Source organism: Mustela nivalis, assembly GCF_964662115.1.
Source record: "Mustela nivalis genome assembly, chromosome: 1".
Taxonomy (NCBI): Eukaryota; Metazoa; Chordata; class Mammalia; order Carnivora; family Mustelidae; genus Mustela; species Mustela nivalis.
The window spans coordinates 57332956-57347419 of record NC_139020.1 but is presented as its reverse complement, the minus strand read 5'-3'; the positions used below and the strand labels follow the sequence as shown (position 1 = coordinate 57347419).

General features: G+C 42.4%; 1 protein-coding gene across 1 annotated transcript in view; it reads right to left on the bottom strand.

Moving 5' to 3' along the window:
- Positions 1–10452: 10452 nt before the first annotated feature.
- The window catches only part of NECTIN3 (nectin cell adhesion molecule 3), a gene marked incomplete at its 5' end in the record, with an annotated part of 126115 nt that continues 122103 nt past the window's right edge, over positions 10453–14464 (bottom strand). The window contains one exon of the mRNA XM_082713939.1: positions 10453–14048. Within this exon, the coding sequence (XP_082570065.1) occupies positions 13869–14048 (180 nt within the window). The 3' untranslated portion in view covers positions 10453–13868. The remainder of the gene's footprint in view (positions 14049–14464) is intronic.

Here is a 14464-nt window from a genome sequence, read left to right as displayed (position 1 = left end):
AGAGCTGTAAGAATGGAGAAAGGGGGGGCGCCTGGGTGGCTCGTTTAAGCAGCTGCCTTCGGCTCAGGTCATGATCTCAGGGTCCTGGGATTGAGTCCCGCATCGGGTTCTCTGCTCAGCAGGGAGCCTGCTTCCTCCTCTCTCTCTTCCTGCCTCTCTGCCTACTTGTGATCTCTCTCTGTCAAATAAATAAATAAAATCTTAAAAAAAAAAACGGCAAAAAGGGGGATCACTGTATGAGCAACTGTATAAAGCTGCCAGAGCCTAGATTCCCAAAGGAAGAGTTAAGGAAATGCACATCCTCTCAGCAGAAGCCCAGCTGTTCCTCGAGGAGTCTGAATCCTGGGCTGATAAGGTCCGAGGCTGTAAAGGGGAATCATCTTTGATGCATGATAAACACCCAAATGAGACCCATTAAGTGACCTGCTACATGAGTAAACCTCAATCTTTTCAGGATATTCCTAATGAGGTTTTGAGACACGTACTTTCTCTCCTTTTATCTTTAATTCTGATTAATATTACTACAAAAAAATCTATTTTAATACTGTTCACAATTCTAAAATCAGTATTAATGCATGTTCTACATACCCTAAGAGTTCATTTTTTAAAATAGCATTTAGAGGTTTCAGGTTGCTTAGGAGAAACATTATAATCCATTGTTTTATAATGAGAATTCTTAAAGATGCTCACATATATGGAAATTGAAAATAAGGAAGAAAAGAGATTATGGGATGAGTGATATGAAGGGAATGAATGTGAATGTGAGGGTGAAAAAAACAAGAAACAGATGGAGTCAAGGTTTTTCTAAAAGTGCTCCTGTAAAGAAATACTCGTAGGACTCGAGTCAAGGTTAGATCAAGGCAAAAACTGGCAAGTGGGTGGGGGTGGGGTGTGGGTGGGGAAAGAGAGGAGCCACCGCGGGGCTTCGCATGAAGTGCTGCCCATCCTCTCAAACATCTGGTCTTGTGTGTAAGCACACAGAAGGTACCTGCGGAAGATGGGATCTGAGAGGACCTCAGCAATGGTGAGTCCATAAATAAAGAGCAACCGGTCTAATGAAAATAACTAGCTGCGTTCAGTGTCTCTCCCGGTGTGAGCAGGGAAAGGGAGGAAGAGCTCATTGCTCTAGCCCTCAGCCTGTGACCTTGCTGCCAGGGGTCTCCTCACCAAAGAACTGGGGTGGACGGGGCATTCATCTCTAAAGAAATCTTTGCATACCAAAATCCATCTCAGCATCTGCTTCCAGAGACCACAACCTGCCACAGTTCTTCTAGTAGTCCTAGAAAGTGGTCAATAAGATGGGATTTTTGGAGCCAAATCACTAGCCACCTGGCAAGCAATGAGGATTCGGCTGGTGACAAACAGAACAGGGCATCCCCTGGCCCAAGGTGATGGTCCAATAGGCAGTTAAATGAAAAGATACATCCCTGGAAAGGGACCAACTAGCAGGTGAGGTTTATCCGGTGTTGAGAAGGGAGAACGAGTAACTATGAAGACAGTGGAATTAGAGGAGTATTGCTTAAAGCCATTAACACACAAAAGGCAGTGAAAAGCTGCAGGCAATGAATAGGCAAATAAAAGTGGAAGGTGAGACCCAGAGAATCTCCTTGGTAGTTACAAAGAGACTCTCACATCCTGCAGCTGAGCCCCAAGCCTGGAATTAAATCTAGTGCTGATCTCCAGACACCGCTAAATATCCCACCAAGATAGACCCTAGGAGCTATGCATCCCACTCAAGACCTACCCTGCCTCTTCTGTTGGCTACGAGGCCCATGGTAGGACTAGGTCACAGAATGACCACCCGGGGTCAGGATCCAGAAGAGGGACTCTGGTCCAGAGGATCTACAAGGCCTAACCAACATCTACTGGCCAAGACCAAGGCCATGTCAGTGGCACTGGATTCTGTGGCTGCTTGAGCAAGAGCAGCAGGGACATACGACTGTAGGGAGACTACTGATTTGGCAGCATTCTCCTGAGGCACAAGATTCAGACCTTGGCAAGACCCCCATCCCCCAGGAGATGGTTACCTTGCTACTAGGATGGTTCCTAGGTGCATGAAGAGAGAAACAGCCTATACTCAGTCAAGCTGAAATGCCAGAATTTCCTTAGCAGACTGAGGAAGAAAAAAAGGCTCAGGAATGTAGACATGCTAGAGGGTCTCCATATATATTATAATATATATTATGTGAGGCCCAGCAACCCACCAAAGGATTAGGTTCCACAGAAAGGCCTGGAGGACATGCTAGATACCAAGGCCGTCAGGAACACGCTGGTGGGAAGGGCTCCAGCATCTGTTCAGCCATGATGAAAGGACCACAAATGATGATAGGCGAGAACTCCAAATGGTAAGACCCCCAAATAACAGAGGCCAAGTGGGAAACCGCCGGCAGCAAGCCAGGTTGCTATTGGCTCATTGAGCAGGTGGGGGACAGTAGCAGCCACAGGGGCTTGACCTTCAGCGTTGTGAGCAGTTTACAGGATCCCTGGGCCAGCGGCACCAGCACCTGGGAACGTCTTAGAATTGCAACTTTTCAGGACTCCATCTAGACCTACTGAATCAGAAACTGGGATAAAATCGGAGCTTCGTCAAGCTGTGCAGGTGATCGTAATGCAAGCTAAAGTTTGAGCACCTCAGGATAGAACACAGGTTTAACAGGACTGACTTTGGAAAGCAGGGCTGTGCCAGGAAACCCAAGAAGTTGGAATGAATTACAGCAGGGGATACCTGGGCTAGGATGTCCTTTGCATTTTCGAACAAGTTCTGCTTTCTCTTTAGCCAACAGAAGCATAGGAGTTTACAAAAAGTCACAGAGCCTTCAAGTCCCTTTACCCCCACCCACACTGCCACTTGGGAAATGTATTTGGGTAACTGACAATTTTGAGTTCAGAGCAATGAGTAGCTCCACCTCTTGATCTATTAAACAAAGTAACGTAACACCTGCTTCTACCCCAGAAGCTGGTTCTTTTCTTTGATTTGAGCAGATGAATAGAGGTAGGTCAAAAGCAACAATCCCATACTGTCACTTTGGGTTTTACCATCCTTACGAAGGGGAGTGTGTAGAAAATGGAGAGGGAGCCTCAGGAGACCGTGGACAAGAAGGCAGAGCTATTCTTAAACACAGTTCGTGAACTGATAGCAACGTGGAAATGTATGAGACTGGAAATTCAAAGGGCCATTTAAAGTCCGAGATATGAACTAATTATTGTCTGGATGATTCACCACCTAATTTCTTTCTCTAGCTATTTCAGAAGGTATAAAAGGACTTTTCCCCACTTGTATGTGCTTTTTGGTGAAAGCATAAACCTAAAGTCGAGGCTTTTCCCAGAACCTATGGGAAGAAGAAACTTGCAGGAAAATCCCTGATTGCAGGGGTTTGCAATTGTGTATCTAACCACCAAGACAAATCTTCCCCACGTGTGCCCTTGCACATTTGTACTCTTGCACAAACCATCTACATGTGTAAAATATGTCTGCTCTTTTGTTTACCAGGTCATTTCCTACCTATGCAACACCTAGCTAAAATCTATGTCCAGAAAGCCTTTTGGGTGGCTCAGAATACGTTCCCTTGTGCTACTTTATCGTTTTATTCCAATACATTTTTTGACATTCCGAGGAGTGAGATGTGGCTATGCTCCCAGAGTAATGAAGGTCGTTGGGGAGTCTAACAGTACAATGGGATGGGTAGATACTCTCCCTCCCACTAGCTGCTTATAGGAGTGGAAGAGATAACCAAGGACAGCCTTGAGGGTGGTGGTTACAGTTCCTGATCACCATATGTCATACCAGTTAGAGGAGGTTTGGGTCGGGGACCTGCTTACAGCCGCCAATTATGCATATCCCTTCCCAACTCCAGTGATGGTGTGTCCATAGCTTCAGACTGGCTACGGTGAGATACTCCTACTGTGGGAACCAGAAAATGCTGTAACTGAGTTTTGTTTTGTTTTCCAAATCCAACAAGATTTATCAGTACCTTTATCACCTGTATTCTTTTTAACATTCTACATCTCCTTTGAAGAGGCTCATGCTTTCCTCCACCTTCTTGAATATAAAGAATGTATTTATAATACCTATTTTAATGAGTCTGTCTTCTAATTCTACCTTCTAGATTCGAATGTTTGGCTAACTATGGATCTAATCCAGCCCAAGTCCCGTTTTTATATGGCCCATGAGCCAAGAATGGTTTTACATTTTTAGAGGGTGATAGACAACAAACAAACATTATTAGCCATCAGGAAAATTCAAATAAAAAACACAATGAGATCACACTTCATATTTACTAGGATAACTATAAGCAAAAAGATAACAAGCATTAATGAGGTTGTAGAAAAACGGAGCCTGTACACACTTTTGATGGGAGTGTAAAAAATGCAGAAGCTTTGGAAAACAGTTCAGAATTTCCTCAAAAGGTAAGTAAGCCATAGAGCTGCCATAGAATCCAGCGATTCCACTCTTAGATATATATGCAAGAAAAATAAACACATATGTTCAAAGACTGGTACATGACAGTTCATAGCAGCATTGTTCATAATTCATAATTTCTTCCCCAAATTGTAAAGAACCCAAATGCCCATCAACCAATGAATGGATAAAATGTGGTCTCTCCATACAATGGAACATCCCTGGAATATTATTCAGCAAAAAAAAAGTGAATGATAAATGATACAAAGCATGGATGAACCTTAAAAGCAGGCCAAGTGAAAGAAGCCAGACACAAAGGGCCACATGGTATATGATTCCATTTACATGAAATGTACAGAAGAGGCAAATCCACAGAGACAGAAAGCAGTCTGGTGGTTGCCAGAGGTAGGGGCAGGGGTGGGGTGGGAAAGGTGGGTGGGAGTGGGTTTCTTTTGGGGAAGATGAAACTATTCTAAAATTGATTATGATGATGACTACCTAACCCTGGGAATATACTAAAAAAAAAAACAACAAACCACTGAGGGGCACCTGGGAGGCAGTTGGCTAAGTGGCCAGCTCTTGATTTCAGCTCAGGTCATGATCAGGGTCCTTGGATGGAGCCAGCTTCTGGCTCACTCAGGTTGGTTTCAGGCTCCGTGCTTGAGGATGAAGTCTGCTTGAGGATTCTCTCTCCCTCTTTCTCTGCCCTTTCCACTACTGGTGCTCTCTCTCATATAAATTTTATAAATGAATGCATGAATGAGTAAATAAATAAGTAGTGCTTAGTCGTTAAGCATCTGCCTTTGGTTCAGGTCATCATCCCAGGGTCCTGTGATTGAGCCCTGCTTTGGGCACCCTACTCATTGGGGACCCTGCTTCTCCCTCTCCTGCTCCTCCTGCTTATGCTCGTTCTCTCTCTGTCAAATAAATAAATAAAATCCTTTTAAAAATTAATAATAAAAATACTGAGTTTTATACTTTAAAAGGATGAATTTTAGGGTATCTGAATAAAAAAAAATTTTTTTTTAAGATTTTATTTATTTATTTGACAGAAATCACAAGCAGACGGAGAGGCAGGCAGAGAGAGAGAGAGGGAAGCAGACTCCCCGCCGAGCAGAGAGCCCGATGTGGGACTCGATCCCAGGACCCTGAGATCATGACCCGAGCCAAAGGCAGTGGCTCAACCCACTGAGCCACCCAGGCACCCCCATAAAAAAATATTTTTTTTAAATGGTTCCCAGACTTTCACATTTCAAAGACCAGTGAGCATCCATTCCCAAAACAAAATTCAGGGATCTATGATAGATAACCAATTTATTTTGGGTAAGTAATAATATTTTTTTTTTTTTTTTTTAGATTTTATTCATTTATTTGACAGAGAGAGAGAGGTCACAAGTAGGCAGAGAGGCAGGCAGAGAGAAAGGGGGAAGCAGGCTCTGAGCAGAGAGCCCGATTGGGTAAATAATAATCTTAAAGTTACTGGGGTGCCTGTGTGGCTCAGTCAGTTAAGCCTCTGCCTTTGGCTCAGGTCATGATCCCACAATTCTGGGATCGAGCCCCCTGTTGGAATCCCTGCTCATCGGGGAGTCTGCTTCTCCCTCTGACTCTCCCCTCTTAGCCCTTCACCCTCTCATGCTCTCTCTCTCATTCTTTCAAATAAATAAATACAACTTAAAAAAATTTTAAAGTTATTATCTAATACAAGTATTATTTCATAAAAAAAGGATATTTTAATACCTAAGGATTAATAAGGAATGAAGAATTCTTTAAGTGGAATGAATTTAGCTTCACTGAAATATTTTCACAACCACTTATAATAACATGTAACTGATCATGTTTCAAAAACATTTCCAATATGCCTTAAGAAAGTACTTCTGTTGCTATTTTTATTATCTTTTTAAAAAATGGATCCCAGTATAGAAATTTACCATTTTAATTAAAGATGTTTTCAAATCCTGAATTTTACAGTCATGTAATTAGGTTATCACTTTTTATATGTATTTTAAACATAACTGATTTATTGATAATAAGGTAAATGAAAAACTTCAGTTGATAAAAACTTTATTCAAAACATGTCAAGAACCATACAGTTCAAAAATAAAAGGTAATTTCTGGTAACTTAAAAATAAAGAATATCTATAACAACCACATTAACTCTACTATTTATAATACAATCTCAAAATCAAAACTAATTTTTGTATTTCTATATTTTGCCACATTTGAGCTAAAATCGTCCTCCTTTCCCGACTACCTTGTTATGCAACCCTTTTAGTTTTAACACTTACAATACAACTTGAGCATTTTCTAACAAGTAAGAATATATACTATTGGTTTCTTTCTATACATAGTTCAAATTCCCAGAAACCAATTTTTACTAAAAATATTTTTAAAAGAAAAAAGGAGAAAAACAGGTTAGTAAAACATTTTTATTTGAAAACAATGGGTAGATTAGTATTCTGAACTGAGCTGTACAAGAATACATTTCTGCTTGAAGACTCTCCAGATTATTCGTTACATGTTTCCGTAGTAGGGGACACATTTGCAAGATGCTTTCCAGCACTTACTAGCCAAGACTCACGACCCGCAGGTACTGTGAGATAACAGAATTAACCTCAGTTTATGCAGGGAAACCCAGGCACATGATCAGATCTTCTCAGGGCCAGAGTGAAGTCTTACTAGACTAGCTTCTGACTTATGCACAGAGCCAAATGTTTGCTTATGTACTATAATTCGCTGAATGGTGGGAGTAAACGTAGGTGGGATCTGCTGTGGGAGAATTAGTTTTGGCTCTGTAAATAAAAAATTCAGAGAATGGATAAGGAGAGAGGACAGCTTCAGTGTAAAAAGGGTTAATGGGAAGAAAGTTAAAACCAGAGGAAGCCTATTCAGACAGAGATCACTTTCCAGAATTAAAAATAGCAAAACAAGAATAGGAAAAGAATTATAGCTATAGTATTTCTCATTTCTAAGCCCCGGGGCTTTTATAAGATCACTTTAAAAGTAGGACCTCACTTGAAGACAACCCCAAAGTATCTTATTTGTCCCTCCATAAAGTCATGTGAGGTACAGAGTACAAACTTACAGGTAAGACTGAAGACTACAGAAGTGAAGATGTTAAGACTTCAAGGGGGAACAGGCTGGAACAGACGTCATGTCTTTAAGCACTGGCTTAGGAGTAGAAACAGAAGATAGAGGATAAACAGGAACTTTTCTGAACGGACACGTGGAATAGTCCAGGGATCCAGTAGACACAACAGGTACTTAACTTTTTTTTTTTTTTTTTTTTACACAAAGGACTTGGAATTTCAAGTACACAGTGAAACCTAAGATGGCAAATGCTCTTCTGGGTATTGAATACGCAGTAAGTTCTCATAAGACCACGGGAAAAAGCAGAGGCATTACTGAGCCACAGTGTGGGGAAGTGCAAACCAAAGCATTGAGGGCAAAATACTGCTGTCTGTAGCCAGAATATGAGGGACACCGAGTTTATCAACATGTCTTGAGAGAGGAATTTAAATTAGCCTGATCAGCGTGCTAGGGCGGGTTAAGGAAGAATACTGGTCGTTTCTGGAACCACTGTTAGAAGCCAAAACAGTGACATCCCATCACTTGACCCTGGGCTTCATAGATCTATTGTGAGTTATTATGGGACTTTAGGGATGTTTGAGGTATATTCCTAACTTCTGGAGGAGACTCACAAAACATCTCTTCATGGCCATTGGACATAGTTATAGCAGCATGGGTCAGAGTTCTAAGCCAGTGTAGGACATCTGATATTCTGGATTCCCAGGCAGTCTTTCGTTCTAGGTGTCACAGTTCAATCCCATGTCGTGATGATAAATACAACCAGTTCAGGCTATGATACCAAGGATCCTGCTGGGGAAAACCTCAAGGGGGCAACGGTTTGGTAAAGAATACAGAATATAGCTAGTTCTTTTTAGTGCAGGGAGGTAGGTAACTTGACACATAACACGGCCTTAGACCCCAAACATGGATTAGAAAATTCCTGCGAGTGGACCAGTGGAAGGGAGGTATTCCCAAACGATGACATGGAGAATCCTTTTCTTTATCCACGGCAGCTTCCCTTCTCCCTGGGATGTGGAAGGAACTCCCACATCATGCTCTCAGTTGATACTGGATGATAAAACGGTACGTAGTATCATCTGAGGTTTCGGCATTCTTTTTCATTTTAGATTACTTGGTGCCACAGTCAAACTGAAACTTGAGAATAACTAACTTAGTAATGAAAATGCAGTAGAAATAACCCTAATGTTTTATGTATTTTGACCATCAAAGTAAATAGAACCTTTCTTTTCCTACCCCTAAACATTTTTTTTGGAGAGATAATGTTAAAGCAAATATGATAAAATGCACCTGAAAGAGTGAAATGTTTGCAGATGTGAGGGTTCTTTTGTGCGTGTGAATGGAAAATTAAAAAAAAATTTTTTTAAGTGGACCCTACTCCTGTCTCTCACACATATCGTCCCTGCCCCTTTCCCCCCAAGAAAGGAAAGGTCCTCACTAAGGAGAAATGTTAGCAGGTGTGATATCCTGAGGAATCCTGAGCAAATTCTGTTACATTATATGTAATTGAAATTATTTTGGCAATCTTTAATTAGTCTTAGTAAACACCCTGGAAGCCATTAGTTAACATTTGAAGAATCCTGCTGGGGGGTGGGGGTGGGTGGTGGCGGATAACATCCTCGGAAGGCTGTTAGCATTTGAAAAAGTCTCTTTAGAGGCTTCTACCACCAGTGTTTTATCGGTAGCTTAACTCCAGAGACTTTGTGAATAAATGATAATTTTCAATGGCCAAATTACTAGCATTAAAGGTACATGGACTGGCCCAATACTCCAGGCCTCCCATCAGTAGGATAGGAGACTCAAGTAAGCCCACTAGCCCCGGATCCCTTGATTACTAACCTATCCTGTGTCTAGCAGTTAAAAAAGAACTGGGTCGCCTGACACTAAACATTCTGGAATACTACTCGATTTGCTTCTAATAAACCTTTTGCGTAAGATGCTGTTGAGTTCCCTAAAAGAACAGAACTGGGACATTTTCAAGCTTACAGGACAGGCTGACTTGTTACAGGATGCCTGCTTGCTTGTAAACATGAATGATGTAGAAATTGGTCTAAAAGCTGATTTCAGTGTAAAGAATCACCTGGTGCGGTTGGGGGATGAGCTGCAGCCCTCACCCACCTCTACCTACTGGAGGCTACCAGAACACCCCAATCCTTGCAAATGACCAAACTGGTCAAGTCCAGTTCACGACAATTTTCTTTAATGGAGAAAATGTAAATTCCTTTATAAGTATCATAACATTAATCCAGGCAGAGTCTATAGTCAAATAGGCTTGCAAATAGCAGTTTCTAGTTTATCAGAAGAATGGGAAGTCCCGGGTCCTCCTAGAAGATCAGCAAACAGTCCAAGGATGAAGAATCTTGTCAGCTAAGGACACGGCTGAGCCACTGGCAGGGACCCCGACATTTCTACCTCATAGTCCTCCTATTCTTCTTCTGGTTTTCTACCAAATCTAGCCAGTCTTCCATCTACCCTCCTCTCCCTGGGAGTTCAGTAAAGGTGGGACACAGCAAACAGCAATCAGTGCATCAAAGAACTAAGGCAGAGGTGTTCGATGCTGGGGCCCAAATTATTCTAAACCAACTGGGATGCGGTGGCTTTAAGTACTGGATTGTTTTTGCAGCTCCAGTTAATCTAACAGATGTAAGACTCTCTGAGCATTTTGAGAAGTTCAAAAGCTAAGTAAAAATGAGCATGTGTGCTTCTTTTCATTTTAATAAACATTTCTTACGGGTTTTCTCCTGTGTATTTTCTTAGATCTCCGCTAAAAAACAATCAAGAAAATGTATTCCCTAACTCCTCTCCCCAGCAGCAGATTTTAAAGAAGTCACAGCTGGCCAGCACTCGTCTATACTCAGACTGGGTCAAATTGAAGTTCTCGGGTTACCACTGGTTCTTCCCAGTGCTGGTGAAGGTTCTAGAAGTTTAGGTCCAACATTTAATCATAATAGAGTCAAAGGCCTTTTCGATTGGAAGAGAACTTCTAATTTCCCATCATCATGTTGTTTAACCCTCACATTTTGGAAAGGCTGGGTAAAGTCTCTGCTTTATGGATAGTGGGCAACTGACCTTGGCGAGGTCAGGTGACTTGCCCAAGTTTTCATGGCTAGAAAGGGGTTAGTTGGGAGTAGAATCTGTTCTTTTAATTCTTGGCATATGGTCTGTTCTCGATACCCCAGGGAATAAGAGGCTACAATGAAAAATGAAAGTGACTTTCAGATTACTATGAAAGAGAAATTAGGATAATATATATCCGCAAAAGATCGACAACGAAATTGTGCTGTCCTTGTGAGTACATGAGGCCATGAAGGATTTATGAGGGAACTAGTTCATTTAGTTTATAGGGCATTTATTTCTTCACTATCTACCATGTGTGTATTACAGGGAGGTCTAGCACAGGTTAAGAATTTCATGTTCCAAGTCCAAAATGCATAGACTTCTTCAAACTTAGAAAATACGAGAAGGCCAAGGATGGGAGAACCCTCACAGAAGAGCGGCAAATAACTGCCATTGAAGAATTAATCTCAATTAATTTTCTGCCATTGAGAATTATCCCATGATGTCAGAGCAACCCTAGACAGTACAGAGGTGTGGTGTGCGAAGAGCCTGATGACACGGCGATGATGCACACTCCCGGAGCCTGGGCTGCCTACACCCCGCAGGACTCCGGGGCTGCAGGTCTGAGAGGGAGCACGCCCCCACCCAATAAAAACGATCAGCTGCAACCGTTAAGTGGGTAAGCGCTCTGGGGATTTATTTCTGTTTCAGTGTGTTTTAGTAAACCAGTTATGGGAAGAGTAGCTAGTATCAGTTGTGGCTTATAACACTCATTGACCTTTAAGGGCCTAACTTCCAAATTTAAATAGCCATCATCAAGTCTAAATGTAGAGATTGACAGGCTAATTTCAGATGGCATTTTTTTGGTTGAGGGGACTGGCTGATCAAACCCTTTTAAAGCTCCTTTCCGTTCCACTCAGTATTCAGAGAGAACCAACGGGAGACACCGGGATAAAGAAGTATATAGCTATCTGACCCATGAAACGGGCCAACAGCTATAAAACCTACTGATTCATTCAAGAACTATTGAAGCTGACAGAGAAGCTAGGAGGTTGGTGGCTATAAGAGAGCTGTCTACACCCTGAAATTTCTTTCCTGTAATGACATCAAAATGTTAAAAATTTTATAGGGCTCTGAAGATAGGCCCCTAGGCTCCTAAAACCACCCAGCCCTTCTAAATTTAGCAAAATGAAGAAATCTTTACTCCCCTCCCCTACCCAAGGTCCAAGATGAATTTTTGTGATGCTAATCAGCAACCCCCTTCCCAGAAGGAGCCTAGAAACCATCCTTCATGTGTTAAGTCTTTTTAAAGCTTTGTAATGGTGGTGTCATGGCACCACATCTCTTCCTCTGCAACATCTAGGATTTACAAAAACTGCTTCTCTCTCAAAGAGAGCTGACCAGAGCCATCTCTCTCTTGCTGGGAAACAATTGTGGGGACTCCTCCACCTTCGGCTACACTGTTCACTGATGGGATCGCAGGTAATAAAGTCAAATACGTTCTTTCCGCGTCATCTTGCCAAAAAAGGGCAGCAAACTCTAACTGAGGTAGCACGGTGACAACAGCGAGGAGGGTCCTTGGGGTTTACCCTTTAATTCCACGTGACCAGATAGCCTTGTCAATTGCTAAAGCGCTGAGTTAGAGTTTAAGCCTCTTTTCGCCCAGAACCGTCGGTCCTCCAGGCAACAGGGGCAGACTGTGGGACTACTGTAGAATAACCTGGATAACTTGTCTGAGCGAGCGTGGCACCTAGAAAAAGGAGACAAACACACAAGCAGGAACCAGAGCAGGCACATGAATCACAAGGTATCTTTGGTATCTCATTTGAAGTCTATATTCATATTCTCCTGTTCCCCTCTACCCCCGAAACTTCGGCTGGAAGCGTGAACTCTTTTATTAGTACTTATGTCATTCTTTCCTACTATACGGCAAGTCTGTAGTGTTTTTCGTATCTGTGACATACCGCTCATCTTCCCGAACACGCAGGAAAACAACGCTTCCCTTAAGATACGAGGGGAGTGATCGACATTTGGGAGGGTACCTGGGGCCCCTCCTCTGCTCACACCACGAAAATCACTACCTTCAATCTCAGTGAGGCTACCTTGGCAAAGAGGGTGAGAAAACTCAAGATGGCTGCTTGCAGGCACCAGAGTGTCGCACTGCTAAGTCAGTCACTACACAATTCGCTTTTTAGCATCCCTTCGCTCTTGTTCTTGACCAGGTAAGAGCGGGTGGGAGGATCAAGGGCAACATGGGGGTCGAGCATATAGGCCATACTGGAGTGGCACTTAAAAAAAAATTTTTTTTTTTCACATTTTCTACCTGGCTTTTAAGAGCAGGAGTTATTTCACGGTGATTTTCCAGCAGGCTTTTCTGAGGTAGATAAAACTTGGATGAGAAGCAGTCTGAAGAAGCGTGAGGGCAGTGGAAGCCTTTGTGGATAGGATTAGTTTGACAGGAATTTCAGAAGGCAAAGGTAAGCTTGTCATATACACTACTACAGAAAAGAGGGACAGGGCTCAAGTCTGTCCACCACGTAGACAAGGCTTTTAGAATGGAATAGGTGGGAAACAGGCTAATCTGGCTAGGAAAGAACAGAAGTGCGGGAACAACAGAGCAGAACCTTGATGAGCAAGCAGCTAATCCAGACTAGGCAGAGAACAGCACAAAACATGCATCCCTCAGGACCTTAGGGATCAAGAAAGAACACAGATTGCACTTATCAGAAGACTTTCAAAAGCAACCAACAGGCTTGAGGGTTTCAACTGCCTTTTTGTTGTCGTTTTTGTTTTTAGATAAAAAGCAAATTTTGCTCTTTCCTCAGGCCTCCTGTTTGCACAGGTACTGTAATTGCGTTAAGCATGTTACGGAAAGCCAAGTCCCAGAGAAATAATTAGGGAGATGGATTCTGAACGCTTTTTTCTGCTCATTTGAGTTACAGATGAACAGGCTGGCCTTCCTAAAACTCAGCCAGGTTAACAGTCCCAGCTGGGGCCTTTCTTTCTGGAGAATCACTGCTGCCATCACGGGCAGATGTTCTACGTTTAACGAACATGCCGTCGTAGGCCAAATATTAGTGGTTAAACACTATCATCACAGAAACACACAAGCTATTGTCAAGTTCACAAACACAGCTGGTGGCTAAGAAACTCTTAAGGAAGGAAAGAAATTGGCTATTGGCTCCAAGCCATTCATCACGACTTCTGATACAGGTAAACTGGGATTGTTTTATACGAGAGAGAATAAAATGATAACCATTGACCTCAGTTTCTCTCCCCAATTTAAGATAAAATGTTTGTCAGGACATCCACTGGAAAGAGAGGGAAATCACACGTAATGTTCTCGCGGGTTGATGTAGGCTCTCTCGGGCTCGTTGCTTTGACGATGTTTGCCAGGACTCCGGTCTTGGTAGCGTATCTGACTGTAAAGGGGGTACATCTGCTGAATCCCATCTTCCCCCACGGGGCTGTCATCTTCATAGTCCAATCTCCTCCTATTTAGTCCATTCTAAAAATTCAAATATTACTTACATTAGCAGAGCAGCTGTTTGCATTTTCCTAGCACTTTGGTAAAAACAGGCAAGAAACTGGATTCATTATCTTCTGTGTCTCTGATTCATTATCCCACAAGCTACTGAAAGGCAAGGTAAGGTACAACAACTTATCATTTTCCCGTCCTGAGTTACTTACAATACCTGAATAAGAGTCACAGCAGCTCCTCAATAGAAAGTTATGACTAAAGGGAATATAGTCAATTTCAGGTTTCAAAATTTGGAACCAGTATCAACTAAACTAGGGAAGAACAAGGCTGTGAACTTCCAGAGTTCCTTGGCAGGCCTCAAGCTGGGGATGGGTGGCTGAAATACACAGGGAATTACATCCAACAGCCAAAACAAAACCAAAAGAAACCTCAGGATTCAGTGC